The 20,349-nt window shown below is 54.0% G+C and overlaps 1 protein-coding gene across 1 annotated transcript in view; it reads left to right on the top strand.

Annotated features, from left to right (window-relative positions):
• TCERG1L (transcription elongation regulator 1 like) overlaps positions 1-9,380 on the top strand; it is a 201,501-nt gene extending 192,121 nt beyond the window's left edge. The window contains exons 11-12 of the mRNA XM_040254814.1: positions 3,443-3,561; positions 8,496-9,380. Coding sequence (XP_040110748.1) covers positions 3,443-3,561; positions 8,496-8,652 — 276 coding nt within the window. The 3' untranslated portion in view covers positions 8,653-9,380. The remainder of the gene's footprint in view (positions 1-3,442; positions 3,562-8,495) is intronic.
• Positions 9,381-20,349: the final 10,969 nt, after the last annotated feature.

Genomic DNA, 20,349 nt, shown 5'->3' with positions numbered 1-20,349 from the left:
AGGGGGAGGAGGCCAGCTCCCCGTAGCTGACGTCCTTCAGCACCAGAGAGCCTCAGAGGGAACCCGGCACCATCAGAGAGACCCACCTCCCGGCAAAGTGGCAATGTTGTCGTTTCTTAGAGGTGCAGAGCTGAAGCTGAGCTGATGAAGGAGACAGTCTTTGGGCCCCATTCAGAAAACCCGGTCCTATTTATGAATGGATCTGGCTGGCAAGCGGCAGTCATGGACCCTGGGGGGGACCCACTGCCCCTTAGTGTTCTGTGGGAAAAGCGAAGGCTCACAGTGTGTTTGTTACATCCATCCCTCTATGGGGGGCTGCAGGGGAGTGGTGAATGAGCCTGAACAGAGAGCAGGGGTCTGGGGAGCGCGTGTCAGAGCTGTTCCTATGGCAACAAATGGCAATCCATCTTATTTCACCGAAACACACCATGACAAGATAATGGCCAGTGGTCTGTCTTTTAAAAAGTCATGCCCCACTTTGAATAAGATTGGTGTAATTTGTTAAACAGGAGAAAAAAAAAAACCTGTTACATTAAATTATAGCGGCATAAATAAAGCACCAGAGCAAAGGCAGCACAGAGAGCAGAATCTGATTAGAGGGATAAATGGTTCCAGGCAGACAGAAAAGCAGGTCTTTCTTACAGCTCTGACCACTGCCAGCCAGGGTGTCTATCCAGATTTAAAATTAATAGGGCAAAGCTCTGACTAATGATGGAGCCCCACACTTTTATTTGGATAATAACCCTGCATTCACCTTTTTTATTAGCTGAAATTATAAGAGAACCGGAGAGCTTACGTTACCATTTGCCTTGAAGGTGAAATAAGCCCATCGTATTCTTACTTAAATACATATATTCACGTTCTCCGTCTAAGTCCTGTTTGTGAATATTTAATTTTGCCGATGATTCTTCTGGAGGTGAGAAGCATTTTGGATTTATAGTCCCACAAAGGCTGCCAGGACTGCAGTGGAATCTGAAACCATCAGGCAGAGCCAAGGAGACCCACTCTGCCCGGGGAGCAATCGGGGCTGTGACTGACCACGTGGTCACTTCCAGCTCTGTGTCCTCAGGAGGATCCTTGGGAGGAGCACAGGAGACTCCTTGAACTCTTGGCTCAAATTCCAGGATCTGCAAAGGCCACTGACTGGGTTGGTGCAGAATTGCTATTTATTGGCCTAAGAGGACCCAATGTGGGCTTTTGCTGATCTTTTTAATTTATGTCCACATACACATCTAAATTTGCCATGAAGTGATGGGACCGGATGCCATGATCTTCGTTTTCTGAATGTTGAGTTTTAAGCCACCTTTTTCACTCTCCTCTTTCACTTTCATTAAAAGGCTCTTTAGTCCTTCTTCACTATCTGCCATAAGGGTGGTGTCATCTGCATATCGGAGGTTATTGATATTTTTCCTGGCAATCTTGATTCCAGCTTGTGCTTCATCCAGCCCAGCATTTCTCATGATGTACTCTACATAGAAGTTAAATAAGCAGGGTGACAATATACAGCCTTGATGTACTCGTTTTCCTATTTGGAACCAGTCTGTTGTTCCATGTCCAGTTCTAACTGTTGCTTCTTGGTTTCTCAAGAGGCAGGTCAGGTGGTCTGGGATTCCCATCTCTTTCAGAATTTTCCACAGTTTATTGACCACTTTGGCATGGTCAATAAAGCAGAAGTAGATGTTTTTCTGGAACTCTTTTGCTTTTTCCATGATCCAGTGGATGTTGGCAATTTGAGCTCTGATTCCTCTGCCTTTTCTAAATCCAACTTGAACATCTGGAAGTTCATGGCAAATAGATGGGGAAACAATGGAAACAGTGAGAAACTTTATTTTTGGGGGCTCCAAAATCATTGCGTATGGTGACTACAGCCATGAAATTAAAAGACGCTTACTCCTCGGAAGAAAAGCTATGACCAACCTAGATAGCATATTCAGAAGCAGAGACCTTACTTTGCCAACAAAGTCCGTCTAGTCAAAGCTATGGTTTTTTCCCAGTGGTCATGTATGGATGTGAGAGTTGGACTAATAAGAAAGCTGAGTGCCGAAGAATTGGTGCTTTTGAACTGTGGTGTTGGAGAAGACTCTTGAGAGTCCCTTGGACTACAAGGAGATCCAGCTAGTCCATTCTAAAGGAAATCAGTCCTGAATATTCATTGGAAGGACTGATGCTCAAGCTGAAACTCCAGTACCTTGGCCACTTGATATGAAGAACTGACTCATTGGAAAAGACCCTGATGCTGGGAAAGATTGAAAGCAGGAGGAGAAGGGGACGACAGAGGATGAGATGGTTGGATGGCATTGCCGACTCAATGGACATGAGTTTGAGCAAGTTCCAGGAGCTGGTGATGGACAGGGAGGCCTGGAGTGCTGCAGTCCATGGCATCGCAAAGAGTCGGACACGACTGAGCAACTGAAGTGAACTGAACCACACGTCTAAATGACTTCTAGTATATCCTCCTTTCAATGATCTTGAAGGTTGGAGAGCACTGGGAATGATGCAGCTGTCCCCACCTCCTTTGGCCCTTGTCTGCAACTGACAATTTTCTGATATTATGACAGGGAGAGGCCTTAATCCAAGCAAGTGAGGCTCATTATAGGCACTGCTGCAAAGAGGGATTCCCTGGTGGTGGTGTGTAATATCAGCTGCTGGTTCCTGAGGGAAACCTCCCCAAAGTTGTGGGTGGATTTGCCTACCATATGATGTCCATGGCCTTCTAGGTGAAGGGGCAGGTTTCCTAGTTGAGGGAGACTTCAGGCCCACTTCTCATCAAGTTGAGGGTGGGAGTGCAGTGCCGAGGGTCAGGGCTCCTCACTGGGTGTTTCCACGACACCCAGGAGCGGCTCACGTCATCTGCAGGAGTTCTGGGGAACCACACCCTCCTCCACAAGAGGCGTCTGGGAGCCTGGAGGTGGGGAAGTAAGAGATGCTGGGTTGACTTTCTTTTCACAAGTTCAAAGTCATTTTGGAGACTCAAGTACCACTTGCATTGCCCTGGGGATTGCTATAACAAATTGCATACTCTCGTGTGTCGTGGTACTGCTGGCTGGGATGTGAGAGTCAGCGAGAAAACTCACACGCTAAGGGAAGCTCCAGGCATTCCAAAGAGAAATACCGAAGCCCTGGAGTTGGGTTTCCAAACTGCCCTCTGCCCCACTGCCTCTAGAGAGCACCCCTGCCTCATTCCAGGGATTTCTAAGCAAGCTGACTCAGTGTCTGGCCGCAGATAACACCTGCAGACGGGTCTCTGGGAGAGCAGGTGTGACTGTGGAGACACTCGGTGTCACGGAGAGACCATGATGGAAGGCTCTGGCTTGTGGCTCCAGCAGCTGTAAAAAAGACAGGCTTAGCTCAGATTCTCGCTGTTTTCCTGTTGTGTGCAAAGCACAAGATTTCATTTCTGATATGCACTCTTGTAATAGTTCTCTTTTGTGTGTGTCTTAAGATATTTGAACAGTTTGTCAAGACAAGAATAAAAGAAGAATACAAGGAAAAGAAAAGCAAATTGCTGCTAGCCAAAGAAGAATTCAAAAAGCTTCTAGAGGAATCTAAACTGTCACCCAGGTATGGAGAGAGAGTTAACATCAGGCAATTTCTGGGGCTGGAAGTTTACCACATTTTGTAAGAGGATTTTTTAAAATCAGTGTGGGTTACGTCCAGTGACCTATGCTCCCTTGAGCATGTAATTTTGGAGAAGGAAGGCCTTCTCCCTGTGCTGTTCATGAATGCACCTCCCAGCCTTGCCTCCCTATCCCCCCGGCAATGGGGGTGCTGTCTGCTGACCAAGGGTACCCTGGCCATTCTGTCCACCCTACATGGTGGTTTTCAACCTGTCAGCAGCCCTGACTCCAAGGCCAACGTAACTCATCGGCAGGTCAGCCCTCATTAGATTGGTCTAAGTCCCGATCAAATGATATGAGAGTGAAAATCCAAAGCAACACACAACAGCGAAACGCACCCACCAGCACCCTGGGCTCCACACACCTGGGCAGCTGTCCAGAGCATAACATGAAGACATTCCTACACGGGTGGAAGGGAGGCGTGACCTTGGCCATCAGATTCACCCAAGACAGTCAGGTGTTACCCCGAGAAATAAAACAAGCTGATATGAAAACGGTGTTAGAAAGAAAAGAATGCGTAAACTTAACCCTCCTCAAAATTAACTTTAATTGACTGACATTTAAAAATTAATGTGCATGTACTACTTTTAATTATAAAACTATAAATTTTATGAGTGAAAAATGATTAATTTTGATGTATTTTGTTTTCAATTAAGACATTATTTTTTAATGGACATTTGTGTATTTTTATGTTTAATAATAATGCTGACAGTGTGCATTTTTAACAATAGTGCTTAAGGAGAAGGCAATGGCAACCCACTCTAGTGCTCTTGCCTGGAAAATGCCATGGGCAGAGGAGCCTGGTAGGCCGAAGTCCGTGGGGTCGCTAAGAGTCAGACACAACTGCGCGACTTCACTTTGACTTGTCACCTTCATGCATTGGAGAGGGAAATGGCAACCCACGCCAGTGTTCTTGCCTGGAGAATCCCAGGGACGGGGGAGCCTGGTGGGCTGCCGTCTACGAGGTCGCACAGAGTCAGACACGACTGAAGCGACTCAGCAGGAGTAGCAGCAGCAGATCATATTTAATTGGGCCTTAATTGATGTTTGCTTTTTGTGTAGATGTAGGCATCTACATTTTGACCAGTAATTGGCTAACTCACTTGGTCAATAATTGGATAATGTGATTTTGTATTGGTTATATAGCCCTCCCTTGGTGCCTCAGATGGTAAAGAATCTGCCTGCAATGCAGGAGACCCAGTTCAACCCCTGGGTCGGGAAGATCCCCTGGAGAAGGAAAGGGCTACCCACTCCAGTATTCTTGCTGGCGAATTCCATGGACAGAGGAACCTGGTGGGCTACAGTCCATGGGATCACAAAGAGTCAGACATGATTGAGTGACTAACATTTTCACTTCACTATGGGTCCTCAGAAAACTCCAACTGTTTAGCGGATAGGTACTTCCTGAATGGGAAGAAAATTTGCATGAATTAGCCCCATCGCCAAATGCTAACCTCAAAAAGTAAATCTCGGTCTGCTGCTGCTGCTGCTAAGTCGCTTCAGTCGTGTCCGACTCTGTGCGACCCCATAGATGGCAACCCACCAGGCTCCCCCATCCCTGGGATTCTCCTGGCAATAACACTGGAGTGGGTTGCCATTTCCTTCTCCAATGCATGAAAGTGAAAAGTGAAAGTGAAGTTACTCAGTCGTGTCCGACCCTTCGTGACCCCATGGACTGCAGCCCACCAGGCATGTTTTGTAAATTGCAGTTTTCTATGAGAACGCTGGGTTCAGGCCATGGATTCACCCCATCACCCTAGTCAGTGACCCTGGGTCGGGGGTTGGTTCTGGAGCTCCCACGTCAGTGCAGAGCAGCCTTGCACATCCTTGGTCCTGGCCCTGGGTCAGGTCCTGGACCTTCACAGCTCACGTGTCTCCATCTGAGGGGATGAGTTGCCCTGCTTCACCGGCCTCTAGCAGGATGGCATGTGGGGCAGACAAGGCAAGACGCACGGTGCCCGGCAGGTCCTGAAAACTCTCATCCTTTCCACTGCACTGGCCTCAAGGACAGTTAGCTCATGATCTGTCCATCCGCTGCTAAGATGCTAACCGTAAGCCCCCTCCCGTGAACATATCATGAATGCAAAGAAGAAACATTCAGGCTGTATTTGACAATTAGGAAGATTACACACACAGAGAGAAGGAAAATCAGTGCTGTAAATGAATATACTCTTCGTTGAAATTAGATCTAATTGCCTGCCACTTTTTAGAAGTGTACACTGGGCATTTAATACTTTTGTAATTACAAAGTTGGCTTGCGTTTCAAAGGCAGCCAATTCTGGGGCGTTTCAGACCCTTTCCAGATCCTCTTCACGTTCTCTTCCTGCCGTTCGCAGGTGTCCTAGTGACAGCGGGCAGTTCTTGCTGCTGCCCTCTGGCCCAGCGCAGGTGTCCCGAGGGCCCTTGGTGACACCTCCCATCACCCCGGCTCCCGTCCTGACCACAGGGATAGTCCAGGGCCCGCTCCCAGCCCTGCCCAGCTCTCAGAGTCTTGGGACAGGGAGAGGAGCCTCGGGGGGACTCCCTGTGGGCTGTGGGCCCAACACTCTGGCCAGATCAGCCACCTCCTTCAACTGTGGGCAGCCAAGTCCCTGGGAAAAGGAAGCGGCAGTGCCAGTTACTCAGAGAACTTCCCCAGGCTCACTGGACGCTCCAACAGGGTCAGCAGTAAGGCAGGTTGCCCCCTTGAGATGGCTAACAGCTCACAGAGTTTTGATTTGTTTTTCTTTTCAGGGATGCTTCTTTTCAGAGGTGCCCGGAATAGGATCTCTCTAGAAGGGTCTCTGCCCAGCCCCCCATTGAAAATGTTCAGGCTCCCTCTAGACACCCCCAAGATGACAAGCACCCCGTGACTCAGTGCCTCACTTTTCTCATGCAGACGGGTGATGGAAGTGCAAATAAGTGTGTGTTAGTCCAGTGCAAGGCAATTGTGAAATCATGGAAGGAATGGAGGGTGAGAGGGAAGGAGTGAAAGAAAGACGGGAGAATGTTGGCAACCAGAGAGAAGTGCTTTCTGTCTAGGAAGCCTGGGAGCAAGCGGGGTTCTGGAACATGCCCGGAGAGCAGGAGTGCTTGAGGAAGGTGTGAGACAGCTTGTTTAGCAACAACACAGCCACAGTTATTGCAGCTCAGTCATGTATGACTCTTTGCCACCCCGTGGAATGTAGCCCGTCTCTGCCCACGGGATTTCCCAGGCAAGAGTGCCGGAACGGGTTGCCATTTCCTTCTCTAGGGGACCTTCCTGACCCGCGTCTCCTGTGCCTCGGTTCTTTACCTTTAATACATGAAGAGCAAGATTCTATTGACATGGCTGTTAAGAGACAAGACCAATAATTAGCAGACCCTTGTTGGCTTCCCCAATGATTCAGGGGGTAAAGAATCTGCTGCAGTGCAGGAGACCTGGGTTCAATTCCTGGGTTGGGAAAATCGCTTGGCGGAGGGCTTGGCAACCCTTTCCAGTATTCTTGTCTAGAGAATCCCTATGGACAGAGGAGCCTATTGGGCTACACAGTCCAAGGGGTCGTGAAGAGTCAGACATGACTGATAGAGTAAGCACAGCACATCAAGTTATAATAATTCAATGCAACAATGAAATCTCTGCAATAAAAAATGAAATTGTCCGCAAAGAGAAACTGGAGGGAGAGGTCTCCCCAGGCACAGGGTGCGTGGGTTTCTCACGCACTCTGGGCCCTTCCTGCAGCTCCGGCTACAGCTCTGGCAGGAGCCCCAGGCAGGAGGCAGATAGGCAATGTCCAGGCACCTGGCTACCCAGGGCCCCTGCCCCCTGGAGCTGTCACAACCCTTGGCTTCAAGCTCACAGCTGGGAGGAGAGGCAGCTCTAGGGACCGGGTCCTGGCTGAGCTTCCACTTGTCCCTGCAAGGCTGCATCCGCTCCCGCCCTGCGAGCTGCACCGGCCCCTCGGGCCTGGCCTGGCTGGGATCTCTGAGCTCCTTACAGGTGCCTCCCTGGCCTGGCGATCACAGGTTCAGCAAGTCAGTATTCGGGTGCTAAGCACATGCCACTGGGCTTAGACTGTCAAGAGGCTCCATAGAAACAAAACAGGTAACGTGCTTCCACGGGTGCAGGGAGAGGCGAGTTGAGTTGCACGACTGAGGCTCTTCAAGGTGACATCCGTGGTGAGGGCCGTGAGAGGGTACCTCTCTGTGCATGGAAAGATGCCAGAGTCCGGGTTCCCGGAAGCTGTTCCTTTGATCTGCACCTCAGCTGTCTGGGGCCAGGGTCCTGTCTTTCCACATCCCGAGCTTCTGGGGACTTGCCGTGGGGAGTGGCTGCCAGCTGGTGGCTGCCAGCTGGCAGGGGTTCCTTCCTTCCTGAGCTCACTGTCCGTGGGGGCTGCAATCGCTGGTGCCCGTGGCATCCTTTGTTTACTGATGTGGCAGGAAATGTTTTGCTTCTCACTTCTAGTGAGTAGAGAGCTCTAAAGGATGAGTGGGGAGAGGAAGGAAGGGTGTGCCAGGCGGAGGGAACAGCATATGCGAAGCCCAAGGCAAGCAGGAGAGCGGTGAGAGCAGAGGGAGCAAGAAGGCCTGTGGCTGGAGCAGGGACAGTGGGCGCCGGGCCTTGGAGTGATGAGGCCCTGGCGGGAGGTGAGGCCAGGCCCGTGTCCAGAGGGCGGCCGGGTGCAGTGACGGGGAGATGTGCGAGTTAACGTGGCTCAGGCTTCGGCTGGGCCTGTGGGAAGTGATGCCCAGTATGGGGAGCAGGCAGGTGGTGTCGGAGGCCCAGTGGCCGTTCCCTCTGCCCATCCACCTGCCGAGGGTCCTGCTCCTGGGACCCTGGGCTCAGGAAGGAGGTGCTCAGAGCCCCAGGAGCTGCTCTTCTCCAGGAAGGCCCTCAGGCTGCCTTTTGTCTTCCAGGACCACATTTAAGGAGTTTGCTGAGAAGTACGGCCGGGATCAGAGGTTTCGACTCGTCCAAAAGCAGAAGGACCAGGAGCATTTTTTCAACCAGTTCATCCTTATTCTCAAGAAGCGTGACAAGGAAAACAGACTCAGGCTCCGGAAGATGAGATGAGAGTGTGAGGAGGCGATCAGGATCAGGCTGAGCGTCCGAGCGTCTGGGCTGAGGTAGAGGAGGCATGGGGGCGGCCCCGCCCGGCCGGGTCGGGAGCCTGCGGGGCCGCGGGCTTCGTTCTCCCAGGATTACTGTTTCATATTGAAGCTCCCTTTGGTACAGCTTCCGAGTTTGATGCATTTCTTGTTGCCATGACATGTCGCTCCCTTAAGTGTTTTGCTTAAGCAGATTACTTGTAATACACACAGATTCTAAGTTGCCGCAGGTTTGCGCCTCAGCGGAAATAGGCACGACTCTAACCCCCTCAAGGCGTTTTCATCAGTCGAGCCAATTACCTGAAACTTTTCCGGAAACCTTTGTGAGTTCCTTCCATCCCTCAGGAGTTCCATGGTGTTGGGACGTCCCACCTCGGGTCCCGGTCTCAGTCTAGTTTCCTGAGTAGTAGCATACGTTGTTCATCATCGCAGTGACACCTGTGACCGTCGGACACGTGGACCACGCTCCACCTGCAGGCCGAAGGGTGGTCGCCTGCCCTCTCCCTGGGGGCTGCTGGGCTGGAGAAGGGGGCTGCGCTCTGTGGGAGGTCCTCCTTAAAAAGAATTATTTTGTACAAAATCATCTTACGAATATTTGAGTTATTTTTCTTGTATTCCCAGAGTTTGCATGAGATTTTTCTCACCATCTTTGTATAAAAAATTTTAAATTTTTTTGAATTAATAAATATTTTAAACCAGTGTATCTTGTGGCTTAGACTTCCAATCTTAAGCAACAAAAATTGTGGCTTCCCTGTAGCTCAGATGGTAGAAAACCTAACTGCATTGCAAGACACCCAGGTTCCCTCCCTGGGTCGGGAAGATTCCCTGGAGAAGGAAATGGCAACCCACTCCAGTTTTCTTGCCTGGAGAATCCCACGGACAGAGGAGCCTGGTGGGATGCAGTCCATGGGGTCACAAAGAGTCAGACAGGACTGAGAGACTTTTAAAGATACTCTGTTTCAAAAGATTCACAAAAGCATCTGTGATTGCCTGCAAGGGCTGTGAAAGTACTACTCAAAAGGAAGTCTTGCTTTTCAAGCTACCAGTCCCGGGTGGAATCATATTTGATAAAACCTGCTAATTAATCGCATTCTGTGAATTATTGAGCATCTGTTTGTTGATTTCAGGTTTATGAAGTGTCTATTCAGTTAGCCTGTCTTTGTCCCCAGCACAACCCTGGCAACGTCTCCCAAGTAACTTCTTTCTCATCAGACAATTCCTGAAAAAGAACACTTTGCTGAATGTATTAGGAGGGAACTGGGGAATGTAGGAGCTCCCGGGGAACCCCTGGGATTTCCAGGAAGCTGGAGCCTTCTCTTGCCATCAGCAGCGAGGATCCATCTGCCAAGCCAGCTGCTTGCTTCTGGCTTTGGGGAAGGGCTGGGGGCAACCACCTGAGCACCAGCCCCTGAGAGCTGGGCAGCCGGAGCGTCCCCAACGCTCCATCTCTGGGTGGGTTTGAGCAGAGTGCATCTCAGGAGACACACCACAGGGACCGCCCGGCACCCTCGGGGGTGGCTGTCCAGCTGCTTCCGTTGGCTTCTCTGGAGTTTGCTCAGCCCGCTGTGCCCTGTCAGGTAGGGTCTGCGTCCCTGTACTCATGAGAGGCACGTTGCAAAGATGCTTCTCTGAGCCTGGGGTGTGGGGTGTGGGGGACGGCTGCTCCCTGCTCCTTCTATTTCCATGGTCTTCACACAAACGTCTGCAGCCTGGCTGCCTCTGTAAACTGTTGTCTGATCCCCAGCACGACGCCGGGTGTGCCTGGCAGTGTTTCATTTAAAATGGACGACTGCAGCCAAGCCGGGGCCTGAGCTGGTCTGGAGGTGGGAAGGAACCCACACCCCTTCTGGACCTTCTCTGCCCGCGGTCTGCCTCTCACCGCCCTGTTCACCACCTAGAAGGTGCAGCTGCTGGCTCCAGACACGAGCAGCCCCTGGCCCATCACAGCCTGGATCAGGAGAGACCCCCGAAAGCCCCAGAGGAGGGAGGGTCTCTCTGTGGGGGACCTTGAGGCTGCTCAGAACGGCAGTTCTAGAACCTGTCTTTCCAGCCCAAGGCAGGAACCACGCCACTCTGCCGGCTGGGGTTGACGCGGTGTCAGCGGCGGGCGGGACAGGTGATGGAGAGGTCACCGAAGAGCCTGCAGGCACTGATGCCCCGTGAGCTTTACAAAGAGCTTCCAAGCCCAGGCGGGCCAGGCAGGTGGTCCTGCGGCTGTCAGCCCTGTCCTTCCCCAGATCTTCGCTCAGCGGTCCCACCTGCAGAGAGACCGTGACGAGAGGGTGGGACTCGTGTACGTTCAGCAACATGCGGGTCAGCGTGGAGCAGCTGCTGCCGTGAGAGGTGGCTCTGTCCCCACTGCAGCACCTTTCCAGGCTGAATGCGGGGATCCTCTCTGTTACTGGGGCAGCACTTTCTCCTCTTGAATAAATGAGTCCCTCAGATATCACTCCCCCTGCCTACCCAAAGCGCCTCCACCGTCATCACAGTCCACGCTCTCGCAGAAGGACTTGTCGTCCTGGCTTCCCATAGAACGTTCTCTTGACCAAGGGACACTTTTACCGGGAGAGTAGCTGCAGCAATGGGTTCACACCCACCCACCAGATTCCCTGGAGCAACCAGGAGCCTCACGCCCCAGGAGCAGCTGGCTTGATGAAGCGCTGGACGGCTCTGACACTGTGCCACCAGAGGGACAGGGTCCTGAGAGGCTGGGCTGTGGGGTTGTCTTCTTAGGCTGACTCTCCCATCACCACGAAGGGGAGGCAAGGGGGCCCCCTCATTACTACGCTCAGTGATCCACCCAGGGAATCCTCATTCCCACCCCCCAGCTTCTGAGTCTGGATAACCTGGTCCCCAAGGGCAGAATCCAGCATTTTGGTTCTGCTTTTTTGCATATTCTATTGACAAATTAATCACTACAGGGATAGTGACTAAAAGCTTAAATTATACATAAATTATACATAACTTAGTGCTTATAAATAAATTATACATAACTTAGTGCTTAGAAAGACACAGGTTCCCCAACACCCTGCAGAAAAATCTTTAGACATTTTTGCTTTTCACCCAAGAATTTGGGAACTTACCTTTTAGTTCATGTAATCGTGATTTTTGAATCTAAGAAAATTAAATGATTTATAGGTGAAGATAGATAGATGATCTCTGATTATATCTACATCTAGACCTCATCTATCATTTATCAATCAGTTTGTCATAGGAGGGGCAAGGCACCCAGGGTCTAATCAGACAAGGCCTCAGGAGAAACACAAGTTAGAGAAAAGCTGGTTTATCTTTGTACATGGACTGCATTTAAAATCCGGGCTGCAGAAACCATCAGTATTTTTTAGATGTCTGTATATATGGATGCTATAAAAATATAACAGACTAAAATTTCTTTTAAACAATAGCTTCCTTTAATTTTTGCGCATTTCACTTTCGTTTTCAATGCCACTAGCATCGCTGAGGTTAACTCAGTGGGACTTCTAAGCTGCGAAACATTAGCGGGAAACTAACCACTGAATGGCGGTCACCAGAGGCAGGGGGGCAGGCAGGAGAAAAGGGTGAGGAGTAGAGGAAAAAGAGCAAGGCTCACCTGCACCTGCTCCTAAAAAGGCTCACCTAGAGACCACGAGCATGTCACTCAGTCAAAGGACAAAGAGGAGTTGGAAGAAAGGGGGGCTCTTTCTGTCCTCAGTCCTCTGATTAAACCGCTTCTCGTGTCCCTGAGTTTCAGGGCTCTAGGCCTGGTCGCCATCACCCCACACCTCCCCTTGCTTTTGCCCCCGTGTGTCACCCAGATGAGAACCCGTCCTCCGGACCCCCCTTCCCCTGCTACCCTGCTACACGGCACCTACAGGTGGGTGCTGCCTGTGACCCCCGGGCCATCAGTGAGCCTTCTTCCTCTCCACTTGGTGGTCTTCAAGTCCTTCTTGGTAATGCCACGGCCCCCATTTCCTCAGCCTCTTAGAACCTCTTACCCAGGGCAGACGTCCCCGGGAGAACTCTGCCCCTTTGATCTCCTGCCTTGGGCCCCCCGGCTCTGCAAGAGGGCCCTTGGAAGACAGGCGGGGAGCCTGGACCCCGGAGCAGTGAGACAGCGTGGAGCTATGGACCGCCTTCTGACATGAGCCAGAAGGACAAGCCCGAGCGGCTTTGCCCCCGGCTGCTCTTGTATGTAAGCGATGGTGGATTTTCTCGCCCGGATCTGCTGAGCACTCACTTGCTTTACTAAATGTCTTTGTCTCCATGATGCTCCATTTGGACGATCTGGGGCAAACAGTTCATCAGCAATAGTGAGAGAAAGTCGTTCACGTGTCCTTTTTTTTTTTTTTTCCAAATATGTGAACTTTGTTTATATTTTCCTGATAAAGTTTCTGAAGTGTCAACCAGGTTAAAGTCTCCTGATGATTCATGAAATGTCTGCCAAGATAATGAAGTAACGATTTCGAAGGGGGTCATTTCTGTGAAGGGCTTCACTAGTGGTTCAGAGGGTAAAGAATCCGCGTGCAACGCAGGAGACACAGGTTCGATGCCCGGGTCGGGAAGATCCCCTGGAGGAGGAAATGGCAACCCGCTCCAGCATTCTTGCCTGAGAAATCCCATGGACAGAGGAGCCTGGGCTACAGTCCATGGGGTCGCAAAGAGTTGGACACAACTGAAGTGACTTAGCTCGCACGCACATAGGAGTTTTTACAACAAATGACCGGGTAGTTGGAACTTTGAAAGAGATGTGTATGGGAAGACGCGAGAGTCTGAGCTCACTGAACTCGTTCCTCTGACCCCGCCTGGGCTCCCTGGGGCTGGCATCCTGTGTTTCCTGCCCAGAGTGTCCTCAGGGTGCCTGGGGTGGAGGTGGGTGGGTGGCTGCAGGGGCTGATGGCTGGACGGCAGGCACCATGCTTCTGTCCTGGGTTCTCACTGGGCTCCCTGACCAGGTGGCGGTTTTGCAGGGGCTGAAGTGTCCTTTGTTCACCGGTCCAGCACGGAGCAGGTTTAGTCCCCGTCTTTACTCTGCTGTGGTTTTGTGGCAAATCGTGTTTCCCAAAAATGACCCTTCCCTCCCCTCAACACACACTCACACACACACTCATACACACACCCCTCGTGCTCACCTTACCTGACCCTCTGCACCGGGTGGGGTTTGGGCAGGGGTTTGCGCCTGCCTCCAACAGCAGAGTGTGACGGACTCCCTTCTGTGACTGGCCAGGCCAGGACGGGAGGGGATGGGGCCTCTCGTGGCTCCTCCAGGCTTAGAAGCCCTCCCTGGGAGCCACCAGGCTGTTTGGAAGACCTGTCGACATGGAAAAGCCGGGTGCCAGTGTTCCAGTCGTGGGCTCTGTTAGGTAAAGATGATCAGGACACCAAAAGAGTGTCTAACAGGCTTTGTAATGCCGAAGCGCTCCCGGGCGGGGTTCCCGGACCCGAACCAGGCAGGACGAGGAAGTCCGCGCCCTGACCGTGTTGGTGGTTTTTATATGTTCATTGCGAGGGATGGTCAGGCTAGATGGACGGGGTTCGGATAGGTCGCCAGGCCGAGGCTGACAGGTCCTTCTGCGTGGCTGGGGTGGGGCGGCTTTAGCTGGCAAAGTGTGAAGTGTGCTGTCATTGGTCCCCGGGATCTGGGAGGCGCCTTCCGTTAGGGGCTTCCCCCGCCGGCGGGAGGGAGAGGAGGGGAGGCCCATCATGGCCCCAGGGTCCGGCCTTACAGGCCCCACCTGGGGGCCGTGCTTCTGGCTCCCAGCCTTGTGGAGGCAGCAGCCGACTCCCAAGGAGAGCAGACCCCAGCCCGCCCACGTCGCAGTCTGTGAGCAGAGCAGGATGTGCCCTTGTTCTGAGCCACCACGGCTCAGAGTGACTCGGTACCCGGGACGGGCTCCTCAGTCCAAGTGACCAGGGCACTTGATGGGCAGATAACAGACAGGCTGATCCTGGTGGCTGACGTCACGGACGCTGCTCCCTGCCAGCTGCCAGTGGGCGCTTCACGGGACCTCTTGGCAGCCTCTGGGCCGGGTTCTGCTATCATCCTCCGTTCACTGGGAACCTCAGCTCTGGAGGGGTGAGCAACCTGCCCAAAGGCGCCCAGACTGACGCAGGCGGGACTTGCCCAGATGTCCATCTGACTCCAGAACCTTGCTCCAAACCAACCCCTCCCTGGCCCCCAGCCCCCAGGGCACGTAGAGTCTGGCTGCCATGGCTGAAAGCGGCCAGCCTTGCTTCACTCATGGACTTTCGCCGTCTTCTCTGTGTCTTCAGACGGGGCCCTGCGGGAAGGAAACTCCAGCAGCAGCTCTCAGGTCGGGAGGAGGGTCAGCCCACGAAGGAGAAGTTAATGCAGAGCCAGGAGCTGCAGGAGAGGGCGAGGTGGGGCGGGGAGTGAGGGAGGAGGGAGAGGAGGGGGAGTCGGGGGGAGAAGGGAGAGGTGGGAAGTGGGGGAGGGGGGAGAGGGTTGGGGGAGGAGGGGCCAGCTCAGCAGAGGCTCAGAGGGCAGGGAGGGGGAAGCGAGGTTGGCCTGGGGAACTGCCCGCAGCGTCCCGCCCCAGCCTCAGTGGTCCTCGAAGGTATGTCTGAGGCATCGGGACCGGGCCTCACCTTGGACACATGGGGCACAAACACACTGAAAGCTGGAATCAGTGAGTGGACCCAGGAGGCTTCTCCAAAGCCTGTTTCGCGCGGGTCCCTGAGAGTCAGGCCGTGTTGTCAGATGGCCGCATTCATTCACTTGACCACAGATCTCTGCACGTCTCAGAGTTTCCAGGCAGGAAACGGAGGGACGTGGCCCTGCCCTCTGGGAACTTGATGCTGGAGCAGAGAAGGCAGAGGCCGCAGAAGGGAAAAGGAATGACCCGGTCAGTGTGTGGCTTCACAAGTGGGCAGAGCTGGGACGGAGGTCCAGGAGGGTGCGCCTGTGAGAGCAGGGGGCAGTGGGGCCTGGGAGGCTCAGGGCGGGCAGATCCAGGACCAAGGGCTCGGTGGGGCCAACACCCCAGGGTGGCTGGAGGTGGGGGACCTGCAGGGTTGAGGTTCCTGGGGGGACAAGGCAGGATTGGGGAGCAGAGGGCACCTCTGTAGGGCAGCCACGGGGGGACAGCGCACGTTTACCCTGTGAGGGGCAGCCACCCCCAGGCGCCGTGTACCTCAAGGTCATCCGGCCCAGCTGGACGGCCCTGGACGGCAGCTGAATCAGCATCGTCTCATGCGCCCCATTTTCTCACATCCTCACAACCTCCATCCTCACACCCCTTGTTTAGGTAGGAGCACAGAGCCCTGCATCCGGTTGGAATCAGATCCAGTCGGTCACTGGCCAGGCTCCCGTCTCATCTCTGAGGCATTACCCTGAGTCCAGCTCATGTCTGACGTGGGTCCAGCCATGGGGACATTCCCATCAGGTCTGGACCCTGCCTCCCATCCCGAGGCTCAGGCCCGGACGGCTGGGATGTCAGTGACTTCTTACCAGGACAGGGAAGGGGAGACTTGAAACGGACTGAGTTCCTGGCCTGGGAGAAGCCAGCTGGCAGCTCCCCAGTCCCTCCACCTTCCCATGGATCATTCGGGAAACTGGAAGCCGATTAGCTGTGCATGTTTCCCTGTTCACTCAGCACGCAGGCTCTGAGTTTTCGGATGCGGTTTGTGTCAGCTAGGTGTGAATTTGCAGTGCTGGCCAGACCATCCAGAGATGACCGATTCCTTTCAGCCCAGGCACCTCACCCAGATGCTCTCAACCTGGGGACCTCAGCCTGCAAATGGCAGATGAAGACAGCCGCTCCTTTGCTCTGAGACATCTTCCGCAACACAGACAAGTTCACAATCAGATGACTTTACAACTCCTCCTCTTCAACGCCCAGCACAGGCACTTTGCTCTGGGCACAGAGAGGAGAGCCCAAAACCTGGGCGCGTGCAGAAATGGAGCCCTCTGGGAATGACGGCTCCTTCTCCATCATGCCCAGGGCTTCAGGACGCAGCCCGAACACCAGGGGTGAGCGAGCCTCCCAGGAGCTGCTCTCAAACCAGAGCCTCCCTCATGGGAGGGAGTGGGGATGAGGGGGTGACGTAGGGACAGCTGCATTAGCAGATGGGTCTAACTCAGAGGGGCCTTGTTTTTCCGTTTCGCCTTAGGATCCTGGATTTCCTCCAGGCTGGTGTGATCTGGGGATTCTTGCTGCCCCAAGAACGGCAGAGGGTCTCGTGCACGGGTTAGCCCTAGTAGGGCCACTCTCCCGGCTACCCCAGCCGCCTTCTGGCCGAGTTCCTACCACTGCTCATGAAGAGTTTTCATGGGGGCTGCTGTCCCCTTGTTCCAAACTGCCTCCTCCAAGTGCTCAGGAACACTGCCCACGGCAGGGAGGGCCTCACACTGGCAGTGCTGGGCCCTCACTGAAGTCATCAGCTGGGTATGTGCCCACCTTGCAGGCCGGTCCTCCTCCCGCCCCGCCCTGCCCCTGGGCAGCCTTTGGGGGACTCCGCATGGGGACATCGTCAGGCTCCGGGAGTTCTGGATGCTCAGGTCAGAGACCCCTGTGCACCTGTTGGCGGCCAAGTAGACGCCGGCCCCAGTAGGACAAAGGTGGTGGAGTGGCTCTGGGTACCAGCTGCCCTGGTCAGAGGGAGCCCCAGAGTAGCTCATGTTCACGGCCACTAAATTTTGGCTAAATCACAGGACCAGGGCTGTAATGGGAAGACATAAAAGAGGCCCACAAAACGCTCAGGAGTTTTAGGTTTTATTTAGGATATAAAAGGACTATTTACGATGGTCTTGCACGTAATAAATATTTCTTGCCACATGCATCATCACTTGGCAACTTAGACCCTACTTTAGAAACGGGAATGGCCCAGGCAGGGGCCTGTGAGGCCTCTGTGAGGGCGCCAGCATTGCCCGGGGCCCAGGAGGCAGAGGGACCTGGGCTGCTCACGGTGAAGCCTTCCTGGTGCTGATTCCTGTGACCTTGAGTTCTGGCGGCTGAGACAGCTCTTGAGAGGTCAGGACAGTGATCCCGGGGTCACCGGCTTGGGAGAACCTTGTCCAGGGGTCTCTGGCTGCCCCAGATCTGCCACCTCCCTTGTCTCTAGCTGAGGATGGTGGAAAACTGGGTCCCACACGTCATTTGTCAAAGAAGACGCTGCGTCCCCGCCAAGTGCCAGGGCCTGTTACATTCTGGGGATGAAGGGGCAGGGCCAGCCCTGTGTCCAGAACCCGCAGTGGATGGAACTCAGGAGTGAGACAGGGGCCCGGCTGATAGAGCGCGGCAGGGTCCAGAGGGTCAAGCAGCTGGAGGCAGCAATGACTCTGGGTGTCCTCAGCCAGGACCCCTGCCCCAGGCATCTCTCTGCTTCACGGGGGCACTCCTGTGAGCCTCACATGCACCAGGAGCCGGTCAAGGTTATCGTCCCATTTTATACACAGATAGACAGAGTCAGCGAGGGCGCTGGGGCGGGGACCGGAGCACGGCCTCTGCCTGGAGGACCTGGGCATTCAGCCATGTTTCCATGCAGCCCCCACAGTCGGGATAGGAGTGGCTGCTGGAGAGAGAGAGCTTCCTGTGACCACGCTGGGCCCGGAGCCCGACGCGCCTGTATCTCAGCCCCTTCCCCTGAACCTCCTTCTCTGTACCCCCTCCTCCACCCTCCTCCCGCACTGGGCAGCCCATAAGGCTCTCAGAATCCTGCTTTTACACCTTCTGGGGCTCAGAGAGAAGGCACTTGCCCAGGGCCGCAGACCCAGGCCACACCCAACCTCACGGGCCCCCCAGACTTCACTGATGCTCAGACTTGTTTGAAACAGAGCTGGAGGCCAGAGATGGCTGGCGGGCAATCAGCGAGCTGGGGCTGGCCCCGTAAACTCCTGGGAGGCCTGATTCGGTCCTTCTGCCACCTCATCTCGGTTCCCGTCTCCCGGGGGGGCTGCCGGGAAAGGGGTTACACGTGCAGACAGCAGGCGCACGAGGTCTTATGCCCCCAGGAAGTCCTTCTCAGGGGGCCTGGCCTCTGGAGTCTGGGCTGCACCGGGCCTGGCCGGGGCCCTGGGCCTCTGCAGGTGGTGGACAGAGCGATGCATCGTGTTCGCTGCGTTTAATCGCCCCTGCAGAGGTATTATTATAATCCTATTTTCTTATTATTCAGGCAAAGTTAGGCTAGAGAATATATAACCTGATTATGCACCATATAATGTATGAAGCCAGGAAGGTCTTAAAATTAAAACATTTAAAAAGAACTGTCTGGGGAGGTAGTTAAGATCCATTTAAATCCTTATCAAATAATGAAAATATCTCCAGAAAAAAAAAAAAAAAAAACCAGCCTCTCAGCTATGTGTTCATTTCCATGATCATCTGAGTTTTTAGTATTAAGTCTAAAGACAAATTCACATGAAAATATTTGGGATTTAAGTGTTCCTTTCGGTCACAGGCTGAGATAACCATCCAGGTGCAGGGGGGCTTTTTAAAGGGTCTCTGAGCGTGTAGGGTCAGTGGCAGCGGGGAGGTGGGTGTCCCTGTCTGTCCCCCGCCCTGCACACCCCGCAGCACCACCTTCTCCACCTGGCTTGGCCTGGCAGGTGGTGGTGGGCAGCACCAGCTGGTCAGTCTCGCCTCCTCTGTGGGTCTCTGATTCTCCACCCGTGGGTGAGGGTTAGGATTCCGTCATTTTCCTCACCTCCTTCTCCGGGGGCCGTGCTGTTCCCAGCCTCTGGCAGAATGCCCAGGGTGTGAATACGGTGGCTGCAGAGGCCTTGTTGAATGCTCTGAGCCTGGCGTAGCCTCTTGGCACCTTGACACATATTTCAAGGAGCAGTCACCTTCTCAGCAGTCCTGGCGCTTAACAGAGAGCTGCTGTTTGGGAGCAAAGGCAGCAGGGCAGGGGTCGTGGCCAGATCGGGTCATGCTGGTGACCACGGGGCTCAGGCCTGGACTGAACCACGCTTACCATGGGCTCTGGCCTCGTCTTGGTTGCCCAGCCCAGGAGCTGATGGAGCCAGGGAAGGAACCAGGCTGTGGCCACACGGTGAGTAGCACATGGCCTCTTGGCAGCAGGGATGGGCTGAACTAGATGGAGGGGCAGCTGGGGACCCGGATGGGGAGCCTCAGGTCCCGGGAGGGGTGAGGACTGACTCCCCACCCGAAGAAGCAAGGGGGAAGCCCTTACACGTCCTCACTTTTACCCCTCCTTGTTGCTGAGCGACAAAGCACAGATGAGCTTTGGTGAGATGGTGCCCTGGAATGAATTAAGGTCTTTAAAACACGTGAAGATGGACATTTTCAAACATGTGGAAGAGTGGAGACAGGAGAATGACCCCCAGGCACCCAAGCCTCGTGTCAGGAGCCCTAGGCACTACAGTGGGTCCCTTGGGAGCCCCCTCCCCATCCAGACCAGACTTCAGGCTGCCCATGAGTTAGCACCAAGGGTCAGGAGGTGACCCAAGAGGCTCCCGGGCACTAGCTGGGCCCCGGCTCCCACTCAGCCTGGCCCAGAGCAGGGAGGCCCTGCCCTGTGACTGTGACATAAGACAAGGCCGCCCACCAAGCCCCCTCCCTGGCCTCCTGCAGCCGGGCGATGGCCAGCCCCAGGCCACCCCCACCCAGGCGCCTCTCCTCTGCAGGCCGGCGGGGAGCCAGCCGCTCGGCCCGCGGGGCCTCTGGCTGGTTCCATGCTCCTTTTCATTTTACTCTGCCTTTGTTGC

Source organism: Oryx dammah, unplaced genomic scaffold (genome assembly GCF_014754425.2).
Source record: "Oryx dammah isolate SB20612 unplaced genomic scaffold, SCBI_Odam_1.1 HiC_scaffold_14, whole genome shotgun sequence".
NCBI classification, from domain to species: Eukaryota; Metazoa; Chordata; class Mammalia; order Artiodactyla; family Bovidae; genus Oryx; species Oryx dammah.
Note: the sequence above shows the minus strand (reverse complement) of the source record. Positions and strands in the feature narration are given on the sequence as shown.